The 21,473-nt window shown below is 43.7% G+C and overlaps 1 protein-coding gene across 7 annotated transcripts in view; it reads right to left on the bottom strand.

Moving 5' to 3' along the window:
• cfap46 (cilia and flagella associated protein 46) overlaps positions 1–21,473 on the bottom strand; it is a 95,012-nt gene that overhangs the window by 58,748 nt on the left and 14,791 nt on the right. For 5 of the 7 annotated variants that reach the window (XM_014200152.2, XM_014200148.2, XM_014200140.2 and 2 more), the window contains exons 4-19: positions 20,628–20,692; positions 19,491–19,655; positions 19,184–19,307; positions 18,896–18,990; positions 17,843–18,004; positions 17,471–17,570; positions 16,892–16,993; positions 16,397–16,587; positions 16,074–16,302; positions 15,521–15,641; positions 14,210–14,339; positions 13,504–13,628; positions 7,338–7,477; positions 4,370–4,482; positions 2,964–3,176; positions 319–544 (exon numbers count right to left, since the gene is read on the bottom strand). In XM_014200152.2, the coding sequence (XP_014055627.2) occupies positions 319–544; positions 2,964–3,176; positions 4,370–4,482; positions 7,338–7,477; positions 13,504–13,628; positions 14,210–14,339; positions 15,521–15,641; positions 16,074–16,302; positions 16,397–16,587; positions 16,892–16,993; positions 17,471–17,570; positions 17,843–18,004; positions 18,896–18,990; positions 19,184–19,307; positions 19,491–19,655; positions 20,628–20,692 (2,301 nt within the window). Of the gene's footprint in view, positions 1–318; positions 545–2,963; positions 3,177–4,369; positions 4,483–7,337; positions 7,478–13,503; positions 13,629–14,209; positions 14,340–15,520; positions 15,642–16,073; positions 16,303–16,396; positions 16,588–16,891; positions 16,994–17,470; positions 17,571–17,842; positions 18,005–18,895; positions 18,991–19,183; positions 19,308–19,490; positions 19,656–20,627; positions 20,693–20,954; positions 21,344–21,473 lie in introns of those variants that run through there. The other 2 variants (XM_014200173.2, XM_014200184.2) reach the window with 2 other exon arrangements.

Here is a 21,473-nt window from a genome sequence, read left to right as displayed (position 1 = left end):
GAGGCTGCCCTTGAGGAATACACAGGCACAGCTCTCTGATCCCTCAAACTGCCCTGCAGTAATACAGTCCAGGTCTCTATGCAGGTCCACCTCTGCCCTCTGCCTATCCCAATAAGCTCAGAGTGGGAGAGAGGGTGTTTGTTTTTGCAGAGCCCAAATTAAGACCACTTCAGGGGAGGGAGTACCCTTGACAGCACATTGAAGGATAATAGAACCTGACTCTCTGCCAAACCCAATTAGCAAGTCACCTCTAAAATCTCCCATGGCCCCGTCTCCTGGCTAGCTCACTACTTGACCCACACACACACACACACACACCTCCAGAGCCTTCCGTATGTCCTGGAGGGCCGCATGGTCGAGGGGGAGGCTGTGGATGCTGCCTGTCCTCTCGGCTCCCTTCCCGGCTCCTTTCTTCCTCAGCTCCCCCCTGCCTCCGCTGTCCTCCCTTCCCTGGCCAGTTCCCGGCCCAGCAGCCGACACAGACCAGGGCTGGATCAGCCCCTGGGACACCGCATCACATAGCATAACCAACAACACCGGCTCCCTGGAAGCACAGAAGAGCGTCATACTCTGTACATACAATCTGATGTGTGAAGACATTTCACTGCAGCTAATGTAGAAGGAAAAGCTGTGTACATTTACAAATACTGTGCCAAATCATATATGTGAAGAATGCAACAAAGATGCAGAATCATCTGGCCAAGTGCATAAAGTTCCCTCAGTGCTCACAACAAGCAACCTCTGACAAAAGTTCCTCTATTTCTATTCAAGGTGAAAATGATGAACCAGACACCCTATCGATAGCAACAGCTTCTTTTGACCCAAATAGAGGAACATAGTGAGATAAATGCTGATGAATGTCTTGCCCGAGCAGTGTATGCAACTGGTTCACCTCTGATGTTCACAGGCAATGTGTATTGGATAAGATTTCAAAATGTTCTTCGCCCAGCATACACCCCTCCAACCAGACATGCTTTATCTACTAATTTACTGGATGCAGAGTTCAACAGAGTTCAAGTGAAGGTCAAGCAAATCATAGAGAAAGCAGACTGTATTGCAATCATCTCTGATGTATGGTCGAATGTTCGTGGGCAAGGAATAATTAACGATATCATCTCCACCCCTCAACCAGTATTCTATAAGAGCACAGACACATGGGACAACAGACACACCAGTCTCTACATTGCAGTTGAGCTGAAGGCAGTCATCAATGACCTTGGACCACAGAAGGTATTTGCACTGGTGACAGACAATGCTGCGAACATGAAGGCTGCTTGGTCTAAAGTGGAGGAGTCCTACCCTCACATCACACCCATTGGCTGTGCTGCTCATGCATTGAATCTGCTCCTCAAGGATATGATGGCACTGAAAACAATGGATACACTCTACAAGAGAGCCAAGGAAATGGTTAGGTATGTGAAGGGTCATCAAGTTATAGCAGCAATCTACCTCACCAAGCAGTGAGAAGAATAAGAGCACCACATTGAAGCTGCCCAGCAACACCCGTTGGGGTGGTGTTGTCATCATGTTTGACAGTCTCCTGGAGGGGAAGGAGTCTCTCCAAGAAATGGCCATATCACAGTCTGCCGATATGGACAGCCCCATCAAGAGGATCCTCCTGGATAATGCATTTTGGGAGAGAGTGGTAAGCAGCTTGAAACTCCTGAAACCTATAGCAGTAGGCATTGCATGGATTGAGGGAGACAATACCACACTGTCTGATGTTCAGACTCCGCTTGCAGATGTATGAGAAGAAATCCGTACTGCCCTGCCCACTTCACTGTTGCTCCAAGCAGAGGAAACTTCAGTTCTGAAATAAATTAAAAAGCGTGAAGACTCCTGCCTGAAGCCCATACACGCCCATACATGTTGGACCCCAAGTATGCTGGCAAGAGCATCCTGTTTGGTGCAGAGATCAACAAGGCCTATGGTGCCAACATATCTCATCAGCCACCTGGTGGAAGGGACTTTGTGGATCTGAGGCTCTTTCCCCTGTTGCCTCCATCATCCTCCAAATCCCACCAACATCAGCTGCCTCAGAGCGCAACTGGTCCTTGTTTGGGAAAAACACACCAAGCACACAACAGGCTGACCAATACAAGGGTTGAAATTGGTGGCCATCCGGGCAAATTTGAGGCTTTTTGAGCCTGACAATGAGCCATCCTCAACAAGGTTGGAAAGTAACAGTGAAGATGAGGCCTCAGAGTCTGATGTTCAAGCGGTGAACATTGAGGAGGTCCAGGGAGAAGACATGGAAGCCTGAGAGGAAGACAACCAAAGCTTTAGTTTCTAGACTATCATTTTACAGATGTATGTTGAAAACGTTTAAGGGAGATGTGATGGATCATTGGGGATAATTCAATATTCCCTTTCTTTTGTTGTTCAGTGAAATCATCCCATGTGAAGAGTCAACTAATTTAATTAAAGTTCAATTCGTAACTAAATAGTTTTTTTTGGTATTTCTATTGGAAGGATTTAATCATTTGCAATTATGTGTACTTATGATAAGGTAAAAGGTTTATGTTTCTGTCTCCATACGATATGGTAAATATATCCAATGCAAAAAACATCTACATTTAAATGATATTAATATTAATTTGCATATATTTCCGTTCATTTCCATATATTCCCGTTAATTCCCACGGAAAGTTTCCACCTCTGAATATTCCCCAAATTGTGCAACCCTACATACAAGTTTGATATTAAGGCAGATGAAAGTTCACATGTTCGAGAAGGCATTTCTGCCAAAAAACGCATTTTGATTATTATTTTTATTTTACGATCAAACAGCTCTCCTGTGAAGTCGTGACTTGCGACATACGCCTAGGTTCCTGAATCGGGTCACATATGTACTATGTCACTAAAAGGCTGATGAGCATTAAGTGTGTGACAGCAACAAGAAAATGTTACAATTTGTAGTGTTTAAGTGTTACCGTCCAGTGAGATGTTCCTCTTAGACTTACCCAGCGTGTCCGGTCTGTCTCAGCAGCTCCACGGCTCTCTGGAAGGTGGGCAGGAGGCGTCGGTGCTCCCCAGCTGCCACCAGGTGGCTGTTGTAGTTCCATAAGTACACGGCTGCGTTGACCACCACCCAGGCCTCGCGAATCTCTGCTCCCAGCTCGGCTGCCCGCAGGAAGTTGGAGGTGGCGTAGGCAGATAAGTCCTGGATCCAATCTCTGGGAGTGGGAAGGAGGGGAACAATAGTTATGTTGTCGGCAGTGCATAATATATGAGAAAACAAAGGAAGTCACACTACAGTTTTAATATACTTGTCACGCTCTGAACTAGAGAGCTGTTTTTTCTCTGTTTAGTTAGGTCAGGGTGTGATAGAGGGTGGGCATTCTATGTTTGTATTTCTATGTTTTGGCCGGGTATGGTTTCCAATCGGAGGCAGCTGTCTATCGTTGTCTCTGATTGGAAGCCATACTTAGGCAGACTTTTTTCCTTTAGTTTTCGTGGGTAGTTGTTCTCCGTTTAGTTGTATTTTGCCTGATGGAACTGTTTGCTGTCGTTTTTGTTTCTTTTGTATAAGTGTTAGTTTTTCATTAAAATATATTATGAGCACGCAACACGCTTTGGTCTCCTCTATACGACGCTTGTGACAATACTGTATAACACACTACATATTACATGTAACAAACTGGTGAACCAAGCTCCGTAACTACATATACACACTTGACTGGTCATATTGAGAACCACAAATAAGTTATAATAGTGTTTAAATTTAATGTAAAATTATATGCTGTGCTTTGTCCATTTATCTGCATGTTTTGTGTGTGTGTGTGTGTGTGTGTGTGTGTGTGTGTGTGTGTGTGTGTGTGTGTGTGTGTGTGTGTGTGTGTGTGTGTGTGTGTGTGTATTCTTCCAGCCTTGTGGGGACCTAAAATCCCCAAAAGTCCCCACGAGGATAGGAAAACACGGAAAATGTTCCACATACCCATGAGGACAAAAGCAATTATAAGCTTAGGGATTAGGTTTAGAGTTACAATTAGGGTTATGGTTAGAATTAGGGTTAAGGTAAGGGTTTAGTGGTTAGGTTTAGGGTTTGGGTGAAAGGTTAAGCTTAGGGTAAGAAAAATAGGATTTTGAATGGAAATACATTTTAGGACAGAATAAAAAAAAAACATGAGTGTGTGCAAATCTCCACCCGGCACAGCCAGAAGAGGACTGGCCACCCCTCATAGCCGGGTTCCTCTCTAGGTTTCTTCCTAGGTTCTGGCCTTTCTAGGGAGTTTTTCCTAGCCACAGTGCTTCTACACCTGCATTGCTTGCTGTTTGGGGTTTTAGGCTGGGTTTCTGTACAGCACTTTGTGACATCAGCTGATGTAAGGGCTTTATAAATACATTTGATTTGATGATGTGTCCTCACCTGTAGACAGCCCACTGTGGATTGTCCTCAGAGAGGCGGAGTCCTCTCTCCTCTGGAGGGGCGGCTGGGGTGTTGAGCTGTACCCCCTCAGAGCGGAGCTTGTGTATGGTGGCCTGTAAAGGACAACCTCGGATGATATTGATGATGACTTGCCCTCCCCATAACTCTGCCTCAAAGGAGCAAATAACACCACTTAGCAAATAGCAAAGAGACAAACGGGCAGCTACACAGCCATAGTCATCGAAGGCAGCAAATATAACTGGTGAACTCAGAGAACAATGATTTTAACTCCTGTGGCTGTCTGACAACTGAGGTGAAACTTAAAACGTTTTGTGTATCGTCACATGGGGCACTTTTTTTTTTAAGAGTCAACCTCTCTAAGAACAAATGGAAATAAGACAGATCTTGCTTCTGTTGTCTGTTTGAGTGTTTGGTTGATAGGCTACTGATTCCGTGAGCACCAAGCCTCACGCAACGATTTCACAAATTTGGCTGTTTTTAATCTTTGCTATGCTGTAATAAAGGCTTTACACTTTTTGTTAGACCAACATCTCTGATATTATTTATTTAGTGTTGTTTACACTGTTCCAAATTGTCAGAAAAAATTATATTAATAATAATAACCCTCCTTTTTCTTTGATCTCCTTCTACAGACTCTCTGGTACACTTATAATTTATTTTGTGTAGTTTACATCATTCCAAACTGTCATAATTTTTTTATTGTAATTTAACGGCACCTGTTTGGCACACATAGGCCTAATATACACACAGCGCTTGCTCCATACCTATTTTCCACAACTACTCAAATTTATTCCACACATCTGACTTCCCCTTTACCTCATGAGCAACCAATAAACCTTCCCCCATTTCGAGTTTATTTGTCACGTCCTCTGCATCCATTTTGCTGTCACATGTGTTACAGTATTCATAGTTTGATATAACCAGTTTATTGATGTTATCATGCTATAGGTCAGGCCCTATTGGTCACGTGCATGCGAAGAATACATGTGTCACGTAAAGAGAGCAAGGGTTGAGGGAATATGCAATCTATTTCCTAAACAAATTAGGGATTTTGGTAAGATAACTTTTCAGTCAGAAATGGATGTAATTTTGTTGCAGCTTCAGCAACACAGACAGCACTATACACACACTGATGTTCTGTGGTGGTCGCTGCAGCAGGGAGGAGAGAAAGGCAACGAGGGCTAGTCACAGTCACTCGCTGTATTTTTTTTTAACAGCGCATCAAGTCTGAGCCAGGCGGCACAATCAAATCAACTGCGGTCAGACTCCCTCTAGTCATGTGTGTCTTAAATATTTCATCAAACAGGTCGCTTAAAGCATCAGAAAAGCTCAGGTCATATAGTTGATTTGATTAAAATGTGTTTATGTATGGAAATATACAAGTAAAACAAATGTTGCCCAATATATTTTTTGGGGTCGGGGACAGCCCTAATCATTACACAGGTCCACCTTGTGCTGGAGATAATAAAAGTTTTGTCACACAACACAACGCCACAGATGTCTCAAGTTTTGAGGGAGAGTGCAATTGGCATGCTGACTGCAGGAATGTCCACCAGAGCTGTTGCCAGAGAATTGAATGTTCCGGCATAAGCTACGGATAATGAACACAATTGCATTTTATTGATGGCAATTTGTATGCAGAGATACGGTGACGAGATCCTGAGGCCCATTGTGAGGTCATTTTTTTTAAAGGTATCTGTGACTAAAAGATGCATATTTGTACATGTTTATTTAACCTTTATTTAACTAGGCAAGTCAGTTAAGAACAAATTGTTATTTACAATGACGGCCTACCCCAGCCGAACCCTAACCCAGGCGATGCTGGGCCAATTGTGCACCGTTCTACGGGACTCCCAATCACAGCCGGTTGTGATACAGCCAGGAATATCTATATTCCCAGTCATGTGAAATTCATAGATTAGGGCCTAATTTATTTATTTATTTCAATTGACTGATTTCCTTATATGAAATGTAACTCAATAAAATATTTTAAATTGTTGCATGTTGCGTTCTGTTAAATAAACATCATATCGCTGACTCTACCTTTACTCAGTTGTTTTCCTCAAATGAAGGGGATGATGACGCCATCTTTGCAAGAAGGGGAGAATCTGATTTCATTCAGGATAATTGGAGTTGGCCCTGAGTTAGTCTTCCCCGGAGCAGGTAAGTTCTGAAGGATTCGTTGCCATTAAAGGTGAGCCACTTTCAGGTGCCCGGTTATCCTGAGATGAACTCAGAGTTGACCAAAGTTAGCTCTCTAACTGGTCTCTCTATCTCACATCATAATACACCCTCCTCTGTGGATTGGGGGGGGGGGGGTTCTAGTAAGCTAACATATGGAATTATTTTAAGATGGTCATACCAAGGATAGTTTAGCAATTTGATTTTGGATTTTAGAATCAACATTATTTGATGAAACACTGAATTTGGCTTTACTGCTATTAGCCCATAGAAAAGCATTGAATAACAGATTCATACATAGAAAAACAGACAGTCCAAAAATAAATCAAAAGGAAGTTTGTTTTAAATTGTCTGTCCAATATCAGAGATATAAGAAAGATCATGAAATGATTTATATTTTTTGGGATCCATATTTCCCCCCCCAAAATTGGCCACTAAACTACTTCCGAATACACTTCCATTCATTTTTTTTAAGTGGTACCGGGCAACCTTCAGATGAGTCTTAAGGCTTGTGAGCGTAGCCCAAACTGTTTGTACGCTACGGAGAGAACTTGGCAGATCGACGGTACCGACATCAGATGAGTTCCGTGATGCTTGTCGAGAAAAATGAAGAACAACATCGTGTTCGTTAGTCTCATCTTACCATAGAGTGGTCATAGCAGTTTGTAAGCCAAACCGTTTGAAGGCTACAGAAGTTTTCGTTAGAAGACAGATTTTCTCAGCATATTAAGGGACAGGGGTCAAGGGTCAAAGGTGGTCATCTGACCTCAGCATTGATGAAGCAGACTTCAGCCAGCAGACGGAGCAGGTCCTTCTCCGCACTCTGGGCCAGTCGCCCTGCTGATGGACGCCGGTCACCATGGAGTCCACTCTCCACCGGGCTCTCGTCCCCCGCCTTGTGCTCACCTGGGGACCAGAGGGTATCGAGTGAGCCAGAGTGAGCATGTGCAGTTATGCATCAGTGGTTCTGTTAACAACCCAGTCTCTCCTCCCTCCTACACTAATCTCCATTACCGCTGACACTAACCAGTGAGCCACTTGCTAGTTATCAATATCATTGGTTGATAACTAACTAATTTCCACCCAAATAAACAGGTAAGATGATTTAATGATTTCAATTAAGCAGTTGAGCGCTGTGGATAGACTGGCTTAGTGAAATCAATTAGGCTGTGAAAACATGTTTTACACATACATGTAAACTCAAAGAGTATCGGACACTACAATCCTCCAGAGATACCCACTACTTAGGTTTAATCAGTTACTAGTCTAGGATTCATAATCAATTCCTCTTGATACAATTAGTTAATCTTAATATATATATATATATATATACATCTAGTTTGTGTGTGTGTGTATATACACTGCTCAAAAAAATTAAGGGAACACTTAAACAACACGTCCTAGATCTGAATGAAAGAAATAATCTTATTAAATACTTTTTTCTTTACATAGTTGAATGTGCTGACAACAAAATCACACAAAAATAATCAATGGAAATCCAATTTATCAAGCCATGGAGGTCTGGATTTGGAGTCACACTCAAAATTAAAGTGGAAAACCACACTACAGGCTGATCCAACTTTGATGTAATGTCCTTAAAACAAGTCAAAATGAGGCTCAGTAGTGTGTGTGGCCTCCACGTGCCTGTATGACCTCCCTACAATTCCTGGGCATGCTCCTGATGAGGTGGCGGATGGTCACCTGAGGGATCTCCTCCCAGACCTGGACTAAAGCATCCGCCAACTCCTGGACAGTCTGTGGTGCAACGTGGCGTTGGTGGATGGAGCGAGACATGATGTCCCAGATGTGCTCAATTGGATTCAGGTCTGGGGAACGGGCGGGCCAGTCCATAGCATCAATGCCTTCCTCTTGCAGGAACTGCTGACACACTCCAGCCACATGAGGTCTAGCATTGTCTTGCATTAGGAGGAACCCAGGGCCAACCGCACCAGCATATGGTCTCACAAGGCGTCTGAAGATCTCATCTCGGTACCTAATGGCAGTCAGGTTACCTCTGGCGAGCACATGGAGGGCTGTGCGGCCCCCCAAAGAAATGCCACCCCACACCATGACTGACCCACCGCCAAACCGGTCATGCTGGAGGATGTTGCAGGCAGCAGAACGTTCTCCACGGCGTCTCCAGACTCTGTCACGTGCTCAGTGTGAACCTGCTTTCATCTGTGAAGAGCACAGGGCGCCAGTGGTGAATTTGCCAATCTTGGTGTTCTCTGGCAAATGCCAAACATCCTGCACGGTGTTGGGCTGTAAGCACAACCCCCACCTGTGGACGTCGGGTCCTCATACCACCCTCATGGAGTCTGTTTCTGACCGTTTAAGCAAACACATGCACATTTGTGGCCTGCTGGAGGTCATTTTGCAGGGCTCTGGCAGTGCTCCTCCTGCTCCTCCTTGCACAAAGGCGGAGGTAGCGGTCCTGCTGCTGGGTTGTTGCCCTCCTATGGCCTCCTCCACGTCTCCTGATGTACTGGCCTGTCTCATGGTAGCGCCTCCATGCTCTGGACACTACGCTGACAGACACAGCAAACCTTCTTGCCACAGCTCGCATTGATGTGCCATCCTGGATGAGCTGCACTACCTGAGACACTTGTGTGGGTTGTAGACCCCGTCTCATGCTACCACTATAGTGAAAGCACCGCCAGCATTCAAAAGTGACCAAAACATCAGCCAGGAAGCATAGGAACTGAGAAGTGGTCTGTGGTTTCCACCTGCAGAACCACTCCTTCATTGGGGGTGTCTTGCTTATTGCCTATAATTTCCACCTGTTGTCTATTCCATTTGCACAACAGCATGTGAAATTTATTGTCAATCAGTGTTGCTTCCTAAGTGGACAGTTTGATTTCACAGAAGTGTGATTGACTTGGAGTTACATTGTGTTGTTTAAGTGTTCCCTTTATTTTTTTGAGCAGTATATACACACACACACACACACACACACACACACACACACACACACACACACACACACACACACACACACACACACACACACACACACATTCAAAAGTTTGTCCTTGTTTTTGAAAGAAAAACTACTTTTTTGTTCATTAAAATAACATCAAATTGAACAGAAATACAGTGTAGACATTGTTAATGTTGTAAATGACTATTGCAGCTGGAAATGGCAGATTGTTTCATGGAAAACCTACATAGGCGTACAGAGGCCCATTATCAGCAACCATCACTCCTGTGTTCCAATGGCACGTTGTGTTCGCTAATGTCACGCCCTGACCTTAGAGAGACGTTTTATTTCCTCTAGTTTGGTTAGGTCAGGGTGTGATGTGGGGTGGGCAATCTAGTTTTTGTATTTCTTTGTGTTTGGCCGAGTATGGTTCCTAATCAGAGGCAGCTGTCTATCGTTGTCTCTGATTGGGAATCATACTTAGGCAGCCCCTCCTTCAATTGTGGGATCTTGTTTTTGTACAGCTCAGTGAAAGCCTGCAGAACGTGATGTTCGTTTTCCTTTGTTTGTTGTTTTGTTTAGTGTTCTGAGTTATAATAAAATGTATAATGAGCACTTACCACGCTGCACCTTGGTCCACTCCTTATGAACACCGTCACAGCTAATCCAAGTTTATCATTTTAAAAGGCTAATTGATCATTAGAAAATAATTTTGCAATTATGTTAGCACAGCTGAAAACTGTTGTCCTGATTAAAGAAGCAATAAAACTGGCCTTCTTTAGACTGGTTGAGTATCTGGAGCGTCAGCACTTGTGGGTTCGATTACAGGCTCAAAATGTCCAGAAACAAATAACTTTATTCTGAGACTCGTCAATTCTTGTTCTGAGAAATGAAGGCTATTCCATGCGAGAAATTGCCAAGAAACTGAAGATCTCGTACAACGCTGTGTACTACTCCCTTCACAGAACAGCGCAAACTGGCTCTAACCAGAATAGAAAGAGGAGTGGGAGACCCTGGTTCACAACTGAGCAAGAGGACAAGTATATTAGAGTGTCTAGTTTGAGAAACAGATGCCTCACAAGTCCTCAACTGGCAACTTCATTAAATAGTACCCGCAAAACACCAGTCTCAACAGTGAAGAGGCGACTCCGGGATGCTGGCCTTCTAGGCAGAGTTGCAAAGAAAAGCCATATCTCATATCCCACATCACATTTCTAAGTGACCCCAAACTTTTGAACGGTGGTGTTTATAAACTCAGCAACAACAACAAAAACGTCCAATTGTCATGACCCTTTCTTTCAAAGATAATTCGTAAAAATCCAAATAACTTCACAGATCTTCATTGTAAAGGGTGGACCCAACTTCTTATCTTGCCAAATTTTTAAGGTTTTTTGTTTACACACCTCCTTGACAGTCAAGGAACCATAAACATACTGTCAAGGAACCATAAACAATTCATGAACATGCACCTGTGGAACGGTCGTTAAGACACTAACAGCTTACAGACGGTAGGTAGGCAACTAACTAAACTTAGGACACTAAAGAGGCCTTTCTCTTGAAAAACACCAAAAGAAAGATGCCCAGGGTCCCTGCTCATCTGCGTGAACGTGCTTTAGGCATGCTGCAAGGAGGCTTGAGGACTGCAGATGTGATCAGGGCAATAAATTGCAATGTCCGTACTGTGAGACACCTAAGACAGCGCTACAGGGAGACAGGATGGACAGCTGATCGTCCCCGCAGTGGCAGAACACGTGTAACAACGCCTGCACAGGATCGGTGCATCCGAACATCACACCTGCGGGACAGGTACAGGATGGCAACAACAACTGCCCGAGTTACACCAGGAACGCACAATCCCTCCATCAGTGTTCAGACTGTCCTATATAGGCTGAGAGAGGCTGGACTGAGGACTTGTAGGCCTGTTGTAAGGCAGGTCCTCACCAGACATCACCGGCAACAATGTCGCCTATGGCACAAACCCACCGTCGCTGGACCAGACAGGACTAGCAAAAAGTGATCTTCACTGACGAGTCGTGGTTTTGTCTCACTAGGGGCGATGGTCGGATTCTCGTTTATTGTCGAAATAATGAGCGTTACACCGAGGCCTGTACTCTGGAGCGGGATCGATTTGGAGGTGGAGGGTCTGTCATGGTCTGGGGCGGTGTGTCACAGCATAATCGGACTGAGCTTGTTGTCATTGCAGGCAGTCTCACCGCTGTGCATTACAGGGAAGACATCCTCCTCCCTCACGTGGTACCCTTCCTGCATGCTCATCCTGACATGACCCTCCAGCATGAAAATGGCACCAACCATACTGCTCGTTCTGTGCGTGATTTCCTGCAAGACAGGAATGTCAGTGTTCTGCCATGGCCAGCGAAGAGCCGGATCTCAATCCCATTGAGCACGGCTGGGACCTGTTGGATCGGAGGGTGAGGGCTAGGGCTAGGGCCATTCCCCCCAGAAATGTCCGGGAACTTGCAGGTGCCTTGGTGGAAGAGTGGGGTAACATCTCACATCAAGAACTGGCAAATCTGGTGCAGTCCATGGGTAGGAGATGCACTGCAGTACTTAATGCAGCTGATGCCCACACCAGATACTGACTGTTACTTTTTACCCCCCCCCCCCCCCTTTGTTCAGGGACACATTATTCCATTTATGTTAGTCACATGTCTGTGGAACTTGTTCAGTTTATGTCTCAGATGTTGAATCTTGTTATGTTCATACAACTTTTTACACATGTTAAGTTTGCTGAAAATAAACACAGTTGACAGTGAGAGGACGTTTATTTTTTTGCTGAGTTTATATCACACTCACACACACACACACACACACACACACACACACACACACACACACACACACACACACACACACACACACACACACACACACACACACACACACACACACACACACACACACACCACCAGTCATAGGTTTGGACACACCTACTCACTCAAGGGTTTTTCTTTATTGTTACTATTTTATACATTATAAAATAATAGTGAAGACATCAAAACTATGAAATAACACATATGGAATCATGTAGAACCCCACCCACCCTTTGCCTTGATGACAGCTTTGCACACTCTTGGCATTTTCTCAACCAGCTTCATGAGCTAGTCACCTGGAATCCATTTCAATTAACAGGCGTGCCTTGTTTAAAGTTAATTTGTGGAATTTCTTTCCATCTTAATGCATTTGAGCCAATCAGTTGTGTTGTGACAAGGTAGCGGTGGTATACAGAAGATAGCCCAATTTGGTAAAAGACCAAGTCCATATTATGGTAAGAAAAGCTCAAATAAACAAAGAGAAACAACAGTCCATCATTAATTTAAGACATGAAGGTCAGTCAATGCGGAAAATTTCAAGAACTTTGAAAGTTTCTTCAAGTGCAGTCGCAAAAACCATCAAGCACAATGATGAAACTGCCTCATGAGGCCCGTCAGCGGTGTCTATGTGAGACGCAGAGTAGGTAAATGGATGATCTCTGCATGTGTGGTTCCCACCATGAAGCATGGAGGAGATGTGATGGTGTGGGAGCGCTTTGCTGGTGACACTGTCAGTGATTTATTTAGAATTCAAGGCACACTTAACCAGCATGGCCACCACAGCATTCTGCAGCGATACGCCATCCCATCTGGTTTGCGCTTAGTGGGACTACAATTTGTTTTTGAACAGGACAATGACCCAACACACCTCCAGGCTGTGTAAGGGATATTTGACCCAAGATGGAGAGTGATGGAGTGTTGCATTAGATGACCTGGCCTCCACTATCACCCGACCTCAACCCAATTGAGATGGTTTGGGATGAGTTGGACCGCAGGTTGAAGGAAAAGCAGCCAACAAAAACCCTTGAATGAGTAGGTGTGTCCCAACTTTTGACTGGCACTGTATATATATATATTATATAAATATATAGTACATATAAATATATATATATATATATATATATATATATATATATATATATATATATATCCCTTCTGTTGTCAAAAGGGAAGTTCCTCACAGTCTGATTTAGGAGCTTTCCATCGTCCATCGTCGTAGAGCAGACAGAAACGACAGGCAGCTCGACACACATCCCAAACCTCCTGCTTCCTAGCTGTCTTTGCCAAGGCTGCCCACAATTTCACCCTGAAAAAAATGTATACAATTATCCATACTTTGTTTCCTTTAGCTAGTTCGACTGCCCTGGTTGTATGTTCTTCCCCCAGTGTGATTCCAGATCTTTTTGATGTGTTTATTCTTCAGGGTATTACTGAAGCCTGGTGGAAGGCTGGTTGTGCTGCTACACATCATCCCATATCCTCACCCTGAAAAACCTCCTACTAATGATATTCAGTACCAGTAGTATTCAGAAAAATTGAATAAGCCACATAGTTCAGCTGGACTTCATCAGTGTCCTAGCACATAGAAACGTATTTAAAGTTGCTAGCTACCAAATGGTTCATGTTCATAAAATGTTGATTACGCACCATGTTCATTCATTTGTATTAATGCCGGTAAGATATCAAGACAAGAGCACATGTTTGTAGAAAACCTTGATATATTCTCACTCACTCACTCACTCACTCACTCACTCACTCACTCACTCACTCACTCACTCACTCACTCACTCACTCACTCACTCACTCACTCACTCACTCACTCACTCACTCACTCACTCATAAACACGCATGCACACACAGATTCACTCATATTTACATGATACACACCTCTCCCTGTCATTCTTGCCAGCTCCCTGTCTGGTCAGGTGTCCCTGTACCTTCTCAACACATGCAGAGTGGTGCTGAGCCTTAGCAGAGAGATGAGCCACACCGCCAAGTCCACTGGTACCTGAGGGGACTAAACACATTTGAATACACATTTACATGAAGAAACCAACTGCATTGGAATAGTGATAAATAGTCCATCATATTGGTGCCGTACACACAAACAAATACAAAAATACGTCATATGACAATGATGGACAATCACTTTCAAATTGGAACGAATCCAAGGAGCCTACAACTTGCCACAGACTCTTCCCAGCCCTTACAAACAGCGTTGTGATTGGCATAAAATCAAAAAAAGTAAGCTATCGGCTTCTAAAAAGAAAATTAACTCCGAAAATCCAGGAATCAGTGATTAATCAGAAATCAAGAAACGACATCCCTGAACAAAGGATCCACACAACTGTGTCTGCAACAGCGAGAGGCACATAGTGTTCCTGCTTGAATAATGTAAAAGAGGTCTCTGCCTCCGTCTGATTGCAGCGTTTTAAAAGGCAGAGTGCTCCAAGGTTAGTCCCTTGCTCTCGCTTGCGGAGTTCGCAGACAGCCAGACACGTCTCACTACAGCACATTGCCGATGACAATCTGGGGACCAATGACAGCATGGTACAAACACTACATCCTATTATTCATTCGTTCATCTTCAGCACATTTCTCCGGGGTCACTCGGGTTGCTTAGATGTTCAAACGGCTTCATCATCGGGTTTCTTTGCCTTTATGCCTCAAAAGCCAGTTTGTGCTTGAGGTGTTAGTGTCGTAACACAGGAGGTATCGCTAGGTAAAAGTAGTCATGACCCGTGTCTGTATAGGCAACTAGTCTGCTCCAGTCTCATGGCCTGGCTGTCAGATGTAGGGCCCTGGCTGGGTCGTTAGGCAACTGAGTGTTCATTTGATCCTGGGCACAAGGGGGCCAAAGAGGGGAGAGATCAAAGAGTGCCAGCCCCTTAGCCCCAGGGCTCCATAGGTTCTTTGATCCAGTGCATATGAGCTATAGGGTTTTTGTCATGCAGAAATATCGAACCAAGGAGTCAGTCAAATCCTCCAAGAAATGGTTCTAGTACTTGGATGCTGGGCTGTGAAGTAAGTAAGCCTTTCTTTCCAACTAAGCCCCCTCCAAACTTGGTCATAGTTTTGAGGGTACCTTTATCACCAATAATGAGCTTTACATAGGAGGATTAGGCAATCCTATAGACGGCTGGTGAAAGACGAAAGTCATTCTAAAATGAAATGGCTATTCAAAAACATAGTTTGTACTTTTTGCAGTGCTTTCTGCGTCGAGCACCACCTGGAAAGCGTCGGGGGCCAGGGTGAGGCCTGCGTTGACCAGCATGGGCCGTCTTTTTCTCACCTCCTCCTGTGGCTGACCATTCTTAGCCTTCAACGAAGAGAGAGAGACAGACAGACAGACAGACAGACAGACAGACAGACAGACAGACAGACAGACAGACAGACAGACAGACAGACAGACAGACAGACAGACAGACAAAGATGAGAACAGAGACTGACACCCATGCTGTTTTCACCTACTATGATCTCTCTTCTCTGCAAGGCCGACTCTGATGTCTACTCAAAGCATTTTACCAACTGACTGACCATCTCACAGTTTGACATATCATCACAGTTTGACTTTTCATCACACAGTCGGGCAACAACAAACATGCCTATCAGGAACATCACAATCTATATTTCACAGAAATTATAATGAATGCCTGCTTCACCCTACTGCCAGGTTTCACCTTACAGTAGGATAAGTCAGGTCAAGTCTCCCCAGTCCTGCTTTGTATTTAGTGTAAAGGGGCCCGCAGACCTGCTGGATGAGCATGGCAGCCTTGTCCTCTGTGCTGCTGGGGGTCTGATATAGGGTGCCGCGAAGCTGCAAAAGGTTAAGGGCTGAGGTGAGCCGCTCGTGGTGCACCCCCCTCTCGTCCAGCAGCAGTGCCCTCTGGAGGTGGAGCAGAGCGGGCTCCAGCCTCCCTTCCTCCTCCTCGATCACTGCCAGCTCACTGTGGACCTGACAGCGCATCTCCAGCTGCACACTGAGCGAGAACAAAGTTAACACTAGATTGGACACACAAGCAGGCATGAAAGTGCACAAACACACATAATGGCCTCTGTGTGTGGGTTAGTCACCTGTATGTGTCCTCCAGGACTTGGGCCACTTTGAGGAGCGCCCCCTTGACATTCCTCCTGAGGTTGTGCTGAAGGAGGGGCAGACAGGTGTTCCACTGTGAGGCACACACCGCCTGCATCACCTTGGCATCCCCCTCTCTTACTGCACTCTGCAGCACCTTGTCCAGTCTGCCTATCACCTTCAGCTGGGCCTAAGGGACCAGGCAACAACTACAGCAAGGACTGCCTAATGCATCTACAGATTCTACAAAGTATGGTGCATCAAATATATTGAATCACGCTAACAGTATAATAACTAGATAATACTGTAACATCATGATACTACAACACACATTCCCAATGACATCCACAGCTTGGTTTGCAGTAAAAAGAATGAATGCGTAAAGGGTGCTAGGCTCTTCTGAGCTCAGTTAACACTGTATTGATGAACTATAATATGTTCTGGGTGGCAAACTGGCACATTAACGTTGCTAACTCATGCACAGGAGAGGGCACCTCCACATTGGCTTTGGAGTAGTCCTTCATCCCCCCCTCCTGCTTCTTCTGGAGGTCCAGGTCACACTGGACACACTCCATCATGATGCACTGGCCAACACTCTACAAATAGAGAATTTCAAAACATGTAAGGAGCATGGCATTTCTACTACTAAATTATAGTGAGACCAGCCATGTGTATCCACAGTGTCTCAGAGTAGAGCGCTGATTCAGGATCAGGACCCCCATGTCCATAATCGTATTCATTATGATACATTTTCTATAATAATGATCCTTGATCAGCATTATTTCTTTGAGATGCTCTGTGGGAAAAAAAGTGAGAGTGTAGATGACGTTGTATGTCTAACTTTTATCCTTACCCAATACCCATTTCCACCCACACATGTAATGTAGAATTACTGAGAAATACAACTGATGGTAAAGGGAATAAGTGGGCCTCTTCTAGCTAATCAAGTCTCTTGTCGAGACCTCGACTGAAAAATTGGGTCAATTTACGTGCATGTGTTTGCATAATTGCATTACTCTATATGGAATATAGAGACATGATAATAGAGTTATCTGTGATTGGCCGCCACTCACAGTGACTCCCGCTGTCTTCAGCTCTCTCAGACAGTCCGCTGCCATCTGGTGATGTTTCAACTGCAAGGCCAGAAAGGCTAGCTCCAGGAGGAAGGCAACTCTTTAGAAACAATGTATAAGATTAACATGGTTAGTCAGACATTCATAAGACATTCACAATACTTTGATCATCTGTAAGAGTAAAAACTATTTATCGATGTAATATTCAGACTGATGCTACTGAGATGTAAAGCAACTGTATAGGTGTTGAAGATAGACTATCAATTCACATGAATTCAACAACAGGTCAATAGAGTCAAACGAAATATGGGCAATTACTAGGCCAATTGTAGTGATGATAGTAAGTATTGCAACAGGAGAGGAGATGTAGACCTGTCAGCTGGAGGGATGGGTGAGGGGCTCTCAGCAAGACAAGGGCTGGAGCCACGAGCTATAACAGGGGATTGGGCTGCAGCAGAATGCATAAGGATCCGGAAAATCTCATTAATCCTGGCAGCGTCCTCTTTTCTGGCCTCGCAAACGTCATCAACCTTACTGTGGAACACAGAATGAACACACACACGCACACGCACACACACACACACACTGAAACCAGGGCATGTTAACCTACTGTTTATAATTCTCATGATGATGGTAGGGTCTGGGTGATGTATGACTCATGCTGCCCATGTCTATAGCTCCGCTTGTTAACCGTGAGATAGTCTGACATGTAGAGTACACGCCTGCGGAGAGGGTGCTGGTCTTCCTCTTAGTAGTACCAAAAGCCATACTAACGGGCAATAAATATCAGTGGTCTAATAACCTTGTCCCCTCTGAGATGCTCCGGGTCTAGCTGAGAGACAGCATATCACTAACCCAATGACCTAGGTCCAGTGGGTACAGAGGGTCCAAATCAACTTATGCAACATGATCTTTAGGACCACTAATAAAGAACAGCCCACTCGCAACTCATTAAACCATGGCAAACAAATAAACAGACATACCACAGCAAACAATAACCTTTTAGTCTTTAAAAAGCACAATGTGTATGGCTGCAAAAAAATGATATCAAAGCTTTTCGCTTCTTGTAAACAATTTTGGGGAAAAAATGACAGTGGCTGCAGTATGATTCTTCAAATGCTTTTTCAAAGGAAAAGACTATCAATATGCACATCACAACCTAATCCCAGAAGCACTTTCAAAATATGGAGCTGCAACTTGTTAACGGTTATTGTGGTTATTGCTTTTCAGTCTCATCAATGAAGATACAGAATACATCCATAGTTGGAAAAGAAACATACTCTGATGTGTAATCTCTTGTCGCAAAAAAAAACATTGAGCCTACGAAGACGCTCAACGGGGCATGGAAAAGTTAAGTGACAAAGAACTCTTAAGTTGATTAAACCAAATAATATCATGTTAGATAAAGGTGGGGAGAACACTTACTGTTTGAGCTTCTGCATTTTGTAGATGACTGATAAAACAGGACTTGCTTCAGTTTTTTGGGGGGTTTTAGTGAAGTCAAACAGCTTGTGTCGTACCTAGGAGTAACGTAATTGTATTAGTAGATAAATAGAACGACCCAGTTTAACCCCACATGTAACCATGCTCTACCAAAAGACAGTCAAAACAAGGGAGACCCTAGTTGTGTCTTTCCAGACTCTGACACCACATTCGAAAAAAGAGTTCATGACTTTAGTCAGCACATAAGAAAAAGAAAAAACGAGGCTTTACCTGTAGGGAAAATATCTTTGGATACAGGTCAGGGATATGTGACTCTATGAAGTCTGAGGTGGCCTTGGCAAAACTAGAAGCTTCTTTCCCTTTCCCAGCATCCACAAGGCATTCGACAAGGTGTCTGCATGTAGAGACAATGGATACAACAATCACTATACTCTGCACCTCAATACAAATCGTTGTACTGAAATATATTTAAAAAAAATCTTGATTCATAAATGTTCAGTGTCATAATTGAGGGACATTTGGCATTACTGATTGTTACTGTATGATGAGACAAAGCATGACAGTTAGAGCCACCTACAGCATGAGCTGAGCCCTCCAACTGTAGTCTTGTTCCTCAACCTCCTCCAGTGCCTTGACCACCTGAGTGAGGGTGGGCACCAGGTGCTGGCGTGGCCCGGACCGCAGGAGCGGGCGGACCATCTGGAAGTAGAGCACTGAAGCATTGAACACCAAAAAGTGGTATCTGCCCGAAAGTAAAGAGTATGAGAGAAAGAAGAAAACCTGTTGTTGAGATCAATAATTTACACAGCAGAAAAACAGTATCTGATCTTTTTAGTACAGTTATACAGTACATTTTTAATTTAAGCCAAGTGTTGACTTTGGGATGAAAATTCCTATAAATTAGCAGTCTTTCAATGAGTGACTGGAGAGTTTAGCCCTATGGTAAATCTTACAGGCCACGAGGGTGGAATTTATCAACTAAAAAGGATGCAGAGATTACTGGAGTTTTTCTAACATAATTAAAACTAATTTATCCTCCAGGGATGAAGGAGTACTTTAGTCTGGGCTGTGTTAGTCATTCCCTTTGGTCTTAATTGGGATTGTTCCAGCAGCCCTTCATTGACACATATAATTACATATTAGATCTGTAATTTAATAGGATCTCTGTGGGCCCTATATGATATTATGACTTAATAATGCACCTCTTACTGTCTGTAGAGCCTTTTGCATAAATCTCATAACATATCTGTGTACAGTCACAAGGCATATAAGCCAGTAGATAATTCAGTTTGATATTCTTATTGCTTTGCTATTTGCTTATGGCTAGCCTTTTCACCCTTAAGGTGAAACAAATATGAATCTTAAGAGCAACTTCATACTTGTACCATATGTTTGCGCACCAAGAGATGAACTATATCGAAAAAAGGCCTACATTTTCACTAAGTCTCCCACTCCTGGATATTTCTGTGCCCCAGCAACAGAGTAAACCTTCATCCCCCATACTCCCCACCTAAGCCTGTCGTCATCCTGTGAATATTTCCCCTCTATGATCTATTTTAACATAGACTGACATGATGCCACTTTGTGCTAGACAATATGAAAGACGGACCACATATCAAATAAATAATTCAACTTTTCTGTCACAAAGAGTGTGGGTACGGCTCACTTTGGTCAACTATGGAGACAGGAAAATGACTCATGTTAGATTGCATACCTTGGTGTGATCTTTGAAATCTCAATAGCCTTCAGAAAATAAATCACAGCCTTTTCAATCTCCTCCTAAGAGTGAAATAATGAGTATGAAAGGGAGGGGTCACAATAACAAAGAGGCAGAGGAGGAATATCATAATAAACACTATAGATGTATGTTATATGAGTCATTCATCGTATTTATATCAAAGCTTGGGATCTGGGCCTGGTTGCACAACATATTTTAAGTTAATTCCCACTTATCTTTTCCCTTAAAGTTACACAAAACATTTCAAGGTGCATTTCCCCCTTATTAAATGAAGTGAAAAAGTTAAGGGTGCAGGTCCCTTACGCGCTTCATTCATTACGGATCTCAATGTAAACAGAATTTGTGGAGGTGAATGTTGCTTTCCTCTGCCCTGGTTTCAAAAGGAAAACATCCACCAGCTAAATAGATATCTAGCTAGCTACATAGCTAAACAATGGAAGGTGCGCAATCCATGGCTACAAAGCTAGCTGGCTAGCTAGGTACCTAAGTTACTCTGTAAGTTAGCTTGGCTTGCTAGAAAGTCATAGAAACAAGTTGAGACAAAAAAAGTTGAAGAAACGCGTTATTATTATCATCTTCTGAATCAATTTGTTTCTCCTGTCTTGAACGTAGAACTTCTATTTTGCAATCATCCAAAATAAATGTGATCTCTTTGAAGAGACATTGTCAGTGAATCAGGTCGTCTCTATGGTAACCAGATACTCTTTCTGCTTTACGTGCCTTCAAACTACCGTAAAACCTTTAAAATAATGCCCTTGCATAAGGAAATGTTTGAGGGGCTTTATGCAACACCCTTACACAATTCCCTTAGGTAAGGGAAAA

Source organism: Salmo salar, chromosome ssa01, assembly GCF_905237065.1.
Source record: "Salmo salar chromosome ssa01, Ssal_v3.1, whole genome shotgun sequence".
Taxonomy (NCBI): Eukaryota; Metazoa; Chordata; class Actinopteri; order Salmoniformes; family Salmonidae; genus Salmo; species Salmo salar.
Note: the sequence above shows the minus strand (reverse complement) of the source record. Positions and strands in the feature narration are given on the sequence as shown.